The following is a 9,288-nucleotide window of genomic DNA, read 5'->3' on the forward strand; positions in this document are numbered from 1 at the left end:
CGCGGGAGGGAAGGTGCCGGTTCCGGAGAGTCCCGGTAACACCGGCGGAGGTGCCGATGTAGGTCTCGGTACAGGTAAGCAATGGGAGCGCCGCTGGGGGGGGGTCCCGCTGCAGGTGAGGGGTCCGGCCGCAGCGGAGGTCCCAGCGCAGGTGAGCCCGGGGAGCCCCGGCCCAGGCCCCGCCGCCGCCGCCAGGGGGTACTCGGGGCGAGCGAACGCGGGGAACAAAAGGCGGCGGGGCGGGTTGGTTCCCCGCGGCCGGAGCGGGGGAAACGCGGGGCCGGTTCCCGGAGCCTTCCATCCCGAAACCCCAACCCGGGTACCGGGGGCGGGCTGGCCCGGGCTCCGCCAGCCGCGTCCCCCCGGCGCGGGCTGTGAGCGGGGGCGGCAGGGACGGGCCCGCAGGGCTCAGCCGGAGCTCCCCCCGTGTCCCCCCGGGGCTGTCCCGCCGCCCGGCCCCCCTCGGGCCGGTGTCCCCAGCGCGGCCCCGAAGTTGCGGCCCCCGAAGTTGAGCGGGCGGTGACGTCAGGCCGGGCGGCCAATGGAGCGGCGGGCGGGGGGGGGGGGGGGGGGGGGGGGGGGGGCGCGGCGGCCGCTCCATCCCCGCACCGCCATCCCCGCACCGCGCACAGCCCGGCTCCGCTCCCGCACGGACACAGCGCCGCACGGCCCGCCCGGGGCCGGCACGCAGCGCCCCGAGCAGCCCCCGGCGGTGGCGGTGGCCGAGCAGCAGCCCCCTCCGCGGGGTTACCTGCCCGGCCCAGGTGGGGCGGTGCGGAGCGGAGGAGGCTGTTTTGGAGCGCGCCGCCGCTTCTGATGGATGTTTTGTGTGCGTTTGCCTCCGCTCCCGGGTTCTCTTTCATCTGAGGACGCGTCTGGCTCGAGCTCTGTTAAACTATCTGCCTTCTGGTACCGGCCGTAGATAACAGAAAGAAACCTGAGCCCGAAAGGCAATTCCCCACCTTCTTCCACCTAACGTGACCTTCTCGGGCGCCTTTGAAGGTTTGCTGGTGCTCCGGCGATGATGGCAGTGGTGGGTTCCCTTGGGCTGTACTAAGAGCCTCTTGTTTTCTTTTCCCTTTCTTAGAGGCATTTCATCTTTAAGGGGCCGGCTGCTCGCGCACACTTTTATACCCACTGAAGCTATCAAGAAACCATGTTGTGTGGTGGAAGAAGTGCGTTTCTTTGCCTTGGAATGATCTTGAGCGTTTGGAGCTCCGTGACTTGGATGCCTGTTGGAGGATGCCCGCATAAATGTACATGTATTGCTTCCAACGTGGATTGTCACGGACTGGGACTCAGAACTGTACCGAGGGATATTCCCAGGAACGCGGAGAGACTGTAAGTAAAACCGTTAAGGGCTCCTCGAGTGCTTGTAGGAACACCTGGGACGAGTTTCCCAACACCTGCCTATCAGTGCAGAGTACTTAGGAACAGGAGTTTCGGTAATCCAACACGGATTAATGTTTTCAGGAGGGAAGGGGAGGAGCTTTTTCAGGAGTTACAGCGATCCTGCCGCTGTGCCTTTTCAAATAAACGATCGGTTTCAGAGTTTCACGTTTTTTAAGTTTCAGTTACCGTCTGGTTGGGTTTTGCAGTGACTTGCTTGCAGTGGAGCTGGGAGCCGTACCTGGAGTGCTCCCCGCTGTAATCGTTGTCAGTGCAAACACCAATTTAATATGCAATTAGAAACCTGGATGTTTTCACCTGGTGGCTGGTGGCAGTTTCTCCTTACTCTCTCAGTATGGCGATTTCATCACCGTGAAAAAACCGCCTGCTGCCGTAAACTAATTCAAGTGGAGAAGAAGTCACATTAAACAGCGTCTAAATTCCTCTTTTAAACTGCTGCGGGGAAGCTGCTTGTTTCATTTTTAATCTGCTTCGGGGTTTATGCTAGTAACGTAACGCTGTGGGGAGCAAGGAGAATAGTGAATGTGTTCTTAGCAATTCCTCCCTGTCACAAGTTCTTATGAGTGTTTTAGTCGACTCTTTTTACTTTATAAGTTTCTAAGGAGAAAGCTGAAAGCGAACTTGAGCTCTGTGATAGTGTTCTGGCACTCTGCTGGTGCAGAGGACGGCGTCTCTGACGTTCTTAATGCATAGCAGATGGCACATTTCAGAGAGTGCCCGGTGCTAGATATGAAGATGTCCAGAGTGGAATGTTAAACAGAGCCCCAGCCTGGCTCTGCGCTGCTCCACGCATGACCTCAGCAAAGTGCACTCAGTTGTGCCTTATGTGGATTAGCTGATAACTTAAAATGTTTTTGAACTTGTAAGCAAATGCTGGAGATTGTATGGCCCGACTTCCTGTTTTATTTCCTTCTGGGTCATAGAGTTGGGGAAACTTAAAATTCTCAAGCAGTTTTTTCCCTCCGAGGAAGAAAGCTGGATGAGGTTACTAAGCAAACAAAGTTTCTGTGCAGAGAGCACTCCTAAAGGCTGAGTTCTGCCCCGGAATGGGATTTTATAGTATCCTTGGCTGTTTCTAAATGCATTTTATAGTGCTGAGAGCTCTTAAATGATAGCAATATGCAGCTTTCTCACTACACTTCTACCATCTTTGATGTTTCGTGGCCATATCAGCCTTTCTTTAACCCCCCCAGCTGTGTGAGCAATCGTTTTCAGATGTCTGTGCTACAGAAGCCTTAACTTCTGCCTGAAACTGTGAAACTGTGTACTCTAAAATTGATGGGTGACAACCTTGGCAGTTTAGAGCCAACCCCCCCGCTCCCTCCCCAAGTCCTGAAACAACAAACCCCACAACAAACACTACCAGAGTGAGCATTGCCAAGGCAGGCAGAGCACGTGTGATAACGCGGATGGTTGAAGAGTCAAAGGCTAGAATTAAACTTTTAACTTCCAGGTTAAAATGATTCATGAGTGCAAGGTTAGTTGGCCACCTGAGAAGAACTTCGAAATGATAATTTGTTATTGCTCAAGGTTAGGGGGAATAAATGGATGTTGTTGCCAGGTTTCGTTGGTGACGGTGGATGTAATAAAGACCCGAACTTGTCTTGCCTCTTGCAGGAAGCTGAGCCAGGAGAGCAAAGCTCTTGGCCTTGGCATGTTAAGTGTTAAAAAGACTGAAGGAGAATGTAATCGCTGTGCTCTTGGTCTTGTTCTTGTTGGTGTTATTTACAGATTTAAATTTTAGATTAATGGCTGCATAAAGAACAATAGTAGCGATTTCACAATATTCAGTTTGAATATTTAACCTCAGAGATACCACCACTGATAAATATGAAATGGAGCTGTGTTGGATGGTTTGTTTGGTTTGGTTTTGGGTTTTTTTTAATAGTGTATTATTGGAGCATTCAGTGGCTGAAACCTTTTGGAAATAGGATCCAGAGGATTGCGTACTAACACGTTAATCCATATTTTTAAACACTGTCTCCAGCTTTCATCCTGTCAGTCCATTGTGAGCCTTTCTCTGTTTTTATAGTGTTTGCTGACATCTTCATTATAACTGTGTGTTAAAGCTTGTGTCAATTCTTTCAAACCTAGAGATCTACTAATTGCACTAACTTGAATTTTCTAGAGTAAGCAGAAAAAGACTGAATTCCTCCGAGCCTAATTCTGCTCGTGGGTGAAACATCAGTCAGCCACAGGGCATATCAGAGGATCTCCTTTTTCCCTGTGGTCCACAGCAACCTGTAACTATTATGACATAGCAATGGGTTGATGTGTAGTCTCTGACTAGGTATGTTTAGCTTGTAAATAAGACCAAATTGATTATATCTGAAGTGATGAAAATATTTTTCATCTCGGAGAGGTGTTTATGTGTTGGGAAAATCATTTTAACAAGTTTCTTGGTGGCCACACACCGAGTGCCTTTTTCAACTGTTATGCTCTAGAAAGGTATTTACTTCTTTCTGCATTCTCTTGAGCTAAAAATTCCACATACCTGTTCAAGTCGGAAACTTTTTGCTTTAATTAGGGAGAGATCTAATGGCACCACTTAAAATGTTTTGCCACTAAACTTTTAGAGTTATGTTTGGACAAATGTTACAGATTGTTTGGGCTAGTGGAGCCAAGTTAAATATTATTCAAATTTGTGTTAATATGAAACCCAGGAAAACTGAAAATACGACATTAAAGAAACAATGGGAAATATCTTTAGGGGGTAAAGAATTTCTTATTGAGAAGTTCTATTAAATGAACCAGCTTTGATTACTGATTCCTCATGAGGAATGAGATGCAGGCTTTGAAGGTGCACTTTTTGTAAGGAGTTGTACCAGTGATCTCTATCTTGAGGGAAATCCACAGATTAACCAGTGATCATAGAAAGAGTTGTAAAACTATCCTATGCTTTTTTTTCTTTAACACAGATTCATCTTTAATGGTAGTTTTGCAAATATAGCAAGTGTTGCTAGGTTTGGGTTGCAGTTTACCTTGTTATTACACTCCATGATAGTCTTCTAATTGTGTGGTAGAGATTGAAGCTTTGGCTCAGTTCACTTTCATGAAGAGCTAAAAAGAGGTGAACACCATGTCCTGCTGCACAACCAAATTGCTCAGTCTGGACAGTGTAAGTGGTGAAGGAAAGAAATACTTGTCACATCCAGGAGTAGCTTCCAATTATCTTCATTCTGGAGAAGGAACCCTTGGGATAGCCATCATCTCACACAGGAGGAGAGACAGAAATTAGGTCTGAGACTACTCCTCAAGTCATAAGATGTGATGCTCCACAGAGGCCCTTGAACAGGATGATAGAGCAGACCTTGTGGCTTGTCATTAGCATTTACTGGTCCGTTCCACGCTGGGGAATAATATCCTACCAAAAATAGGAGTGTATAGACCTTTTGTGTTGAGGAGAAAACTAATAATTTAGTAGTTAACTTGATTCTTTTATGCAACTGATAAGACCTTCTGTCTTACAAAGACAGCCCATTTAAAGATATGTAAATACATCCATGAAAATCCCAAATATTTTACCTTTCTGAAAAGTTCCTTAGGATTGCCTGACTGAACTTCTGTATTTAGAATTTGCTTAGCTGTGCTTCAGTTCTTGGTTGTGATTATTTATATAATTTTTCTTTGGTGGAAACGTTTTCTGTCTGTGTAAAATATTATACGTGCGGCCTTTTCTGACACTTAATAATGCTGATAGTCAAGTTTAGTTTGAGATGATGCGTAGACGCAGCGAGCAGATCAAAGCCACCTGTCTGACAGTTGTATTTTTGAGCTCTGAAAGGAACAAGTGATATGGAGAAACTGCTCAGGAGCCTTCTGGGTCAGTGTCTGCTTTCTGTTTGATTGTAAAGCCTGAGCCTTTGTGTTTTCCCTTCCATTCGTGTCTGGTTATCTCCCTGTCTGTTAGCACCACATTATGCACGTATAAAAGTTTCTTTGGAGAATTTAACCATGTTTGAGTTCTTGATGAGTTTATGTTCAGTGGCTTAGAATCTTGTTTAATTGATAGCTCTCCTGTGTTAGTCATTGCTTTGTTTTGCCTTTCATTTGAGGGATTCTTTACCTTGCTGAATTGATAAAGCTTGCAAGACTAATCTGTTCTTTGCTTTGTCTGAGCAGCTAAATTGAGTGTGTCCACATTTAGGTGCAATTTAGAAGCTTAGTCATCTGCTTACTCCTGAGTTTTCATGTGGTCTGGGGTTTCTGTTACACAAATATATTATTATGGTGGTTTTGGCCTAGGTGCATTGAGCTGCTGAAGTCACACTGGCTTGTAATAAGTCTTCAACTTCCTCAAGTTTGTCTCCAAATTAATTCTAAGCTCCTGTCTTGAATGCTTCCATATTGCTGCAGAACACGCTGTTAAACACATGCAAATATAATTATAGTGACTCTTACACTGACATTCTGTTTTTCTAGAGCTCTTCCCACTAGGGATTACCACTCATTTGTTTGTGCAGTAATAGTCTCCAAAACCTTGCATGGAGCATTTCTCAGATAGTTTTTTCCCTAGGTCATGTGTCAGTAAGTAGATGTGCATGGCTTTGGTTTGGAAAAGCTCGCTCTCAGAGGGACTGATCCTGGGAAAATTAAGCTGAGTCGCTTAATTTAATGTGGATACTTCCCTTTATTAATGCAATGCTGACCGGGTGTGCTTGGCTGGACATTGCCCTGTGCTTGTGTAGGATCAGTCTTGCACTATTAAATCTGTCCCCTCGTTTTGAAGGGATGGAAGCAGGAAGGAGGATGGAATTAGCAGTTGTAAATTGGTAGCTACGGAAGCAAAGAGTGGCCATTGTTGTGTTGTCTGTATTTATTTGCAGAAATTTGGATTATATTCTGAGATGAAAGACCAGACTATTTCCTGCAGAATTTTTTAATGAGTTGTTCTGAGATTATTCTGTTGGTTTTTTTTTCATGTTTTTTAGCAGCTGAGTGTTGGCTCATGCAAAAGAATTAGATGAAAGGAAAATTTCCCCTCTTTTAGGAAGTCCTAAAACACCAATGATGAGTATTGCTTTTTATCCCTGGAATCTGTGTTTTTATGAGTTTGTGAAGTGTGTACCAAAGACTACAGATAGAGCTTACCTGCAGGGATGGGTTGTGAGGCCAAAAATAACTCAACCCTCGTACATTTTATTGGCATGGTAATTGTATAAAACTTGGTGTTGTATGCTGTCATTTGATTGCTAAGAAATCAATTGACCTTTATAGTCAAAACTACCTGTAATCTTTTGAAATATCATTACCAAGTTTAATTTTTTTTTTCTTTTTATTCCATTTTGTGTGTGTGTATATTTGTTTGGTGTTGTTGTTGGTTTGCTGTTTGTTTGTTTTTTAAGTGTACAAACATTTTGAGTTTTGTTTAAAACAAAATTTAACCTGTCCTGTGTGGATGTTCACTTGTCATATGATTTACTGTCTGCAATTAGGCTGTTCCTTAGCTTCCACAGAACAGAAGGAAGATGATTTTCCCAAAGAAATCTCACAAGATGCTTGGGAATAAAGATAGGGAAAAAAAAACACCAATCCTGCAGTTCCACAGCTCTCTGAAGTGGCTTCTCTTTTCCTACCTGGCTTATTTTTGCAGTCCTGCAAGACAAAGCAGGGATGTTTGTCCTCTTCGAGGTGAGGCACAGCAAGTTTCTAACTTCAGGTGAGGAGGGAAGGAGTTAAAGATAAGTTCAGGGAGAAAAGCTGAAGTGAACCTCAAATGGCAAAGCTTTTTCAAGGAAAGCAGTGTTGACAAAGTCATGGAGAAGGAGTAGAAGTGTGGCAAATATTTCTTCAGATGTTTGTCTATCCAAATGTTCCTATGCAGGGATGTACAGGGGAGCAGTGGTGTTCAAAAATGTTATCATAATAGAGGTCAGTTTTGTTCCCCATCCTCGTGGGGTTTGAGACAGGCTGGTGGGATGTGCATCCTGTCCTTGGCTCCTTTCTGGTACTTAGGTGATAATCTCTTCTTGTTGACTCAAGTGCATTAGCATAATTCTCGATGGATTTTGGCCTGGGAGTGCTGTTGTCACTCCCATCCCCTTTTATGTTCATTAACAGGTTTTGTTTGCCAATGTAAAGCTACATCAATTTGACTTTTTTGTTTGTTTTTTTTTAAGTCATTTTCAGGATAAGAAAGGTCTGGGTTCTAGTCATATTTGACTTGCAATTTGGCCCAAGCTACTCTGTTTTCCCTATTTTCCAAGTCTTTTCTCCAGAGATCTGTAATGCTCCATTTCCAAATCTGTTTTCAATGTTGTGCAGTCAGACATATCATTAAGATCTTGAATGGTTCTCATCAGTGACAAGAACTGCTCCTTCCCTATTAAGAAATGGCTTTGTAAGCAATTGTCAGTCTTTTCTAATGGTCCTAAATACATAAAAGATCCGTCTGCCTATTTACGAAAGGGAACAGGTCTGTGCTCTTGTACTCAGAGTCAATTTTAGATGAGTTGAAGGCCATCTCTGTAGAAAGAGAGTTTAAGAGGGTGATTTTTACCACTGCCAGTTATTTTCAGCCTTTTTCCGCCCCCCCTCCAACTGAATCTGGTCTGTCAGTTTTCCCTGTCAGAATAAATTTGCCTTGTATTCCAGTTTTACGCCATCTGTTTGATGGCTGCAATCTATGTTTTTAATCTTATGATTGATAGATTTTTGGAGCTCCTAATTAGATTTTGACTTTTCGAACAGTGACTTGCTTCTTTTTCTAAGACCTTAATTTCATGTCTCAGGTGCAAATCAGAATTTCGCTGTGGGTTCAAATCCCCTTTGCTGTCAGCGGGGAAGGAGCATTTTCAGTAAACATGAGTGCAGTTAAAACGAGGCAGAAAACACTGGTTTAGAGCTGATCTTCTCTTGACTTTGCATCCAGAAATGTGGAAAAGCTGTCTGAAATTCACTGCTCAGTTGTTCACAGGGTTGGTGTTGATCACCAGCCCACTTCTACCTGTGTTTTCCTGAGAATCTGCAATACTATTGCAGAAGTGATTCTTAACTTGTTACATCAAAGCACGTGTTCCAAGGAGAGTCCTTAGGAGACCCCTTGGGAGAGTCCTCTGTTTTTCCTGCTGGGATGCCACTATGCCTTCCTGCCTCAGGGGTGTGGTGAAGGATCAGCCCTGTGGGATCAGTACCAGGTTATTAATGAACACACCTCCCAAGTGTTTCCAGAGTCCAGGCAACACTGAGGATTTTGGGAGGCAAAATTCTCTTGTTGATACCTTGCTGGCTGCTAAGTTGACCCCTGGTCATTCTGATTTTTAGCATTGCTACCATATTTAGGATAGGTTTGGGTTTTTTTTTTTTTTTTTTTTTTTTAGACTATTAGGAGAGACTTTAACCCTCTCCTGGCAGTGAGGATGCATATAGACAGTCACCCAAAAATACAAGACACGTTGCCTGTAATTCTTGATAATGTTTTCCCTGTGCACCTCGACAGTAGTTTGAGTCTACAGGACACAGGAGTGGTGATTCTCCTTCAACCAGGGCTCCATGTAAGGGGAGGGATAAACTGCTCTGGAGGTTAATGATTTGGAGATCAGTAACCCATTTGAACAGCCTGGGAACACGCCTGTAGCAGGTGTGGGGAAGATGAACTCCATTTCTGAAAGATTTTTTTGCTTTATTTTCCCCTTTCCATGGTGGGGTTTTCTTGGGAGGAGCTGTCTTCGCTTTAAACAGAAAGTTTGTTTTGCAGAGTTTTAAATTTACTGTAATTTTAATTGTATCAGTTAAAAATATGTCATGCAAGTTAGGCTGAGTTAGAGTTGAGGACAGTGCCTGCTGTACTGATCAGTGCTGTTTCATCTGCCTGTCTTCATCATTTTGCTCTTTTTTCTTTGCAGAAAACCCTTTGGGAAATCTTTGTTTGTACAGTGC

General features: G+C 44.5%; 1 protein-coding gene across 1 annotated transcript in view; it reads left to right on the forward strand.

Moving 5' to 3' along the window:
- Positions 1-694: 694 nt before the first annotated feature.
- The window catches only part of SLIT3 (slit guidance ligand 3), a 482,804-nt gene continuing 474,210 nt past the window's right edge, over positions 695-9,288 (forward strand). Inside the window, exon 1 of the mRNA XM_027892706.1 lies at positions 695-1,341. Within this exon, the coding sequence (XP_027748507.1) occupies positions 1,157-1,341 (185 nt within the window). The 5' untranslated portion in view covers positions 695-1,156. The remainder of the gene's footprint in view (positions 1,342-9,288) is intronic.

This window comes from Empidonax traillii, unplaced genomic scaffold (assembly GCF_003031625.1).
Source record: "Empidonax traillii isolate 1590-97213 ecotype Southwest subspecies unplaced genomic scaffold, ASM303162v1 scaffold364:size1245619, whole genome shotgun sequence".
Lineage (NCBI taxonomy): Eukaryota > Metazoa > Chordata > Aves > Passeriformes > Tyrannidae > Empidonax > Empidonax traillii.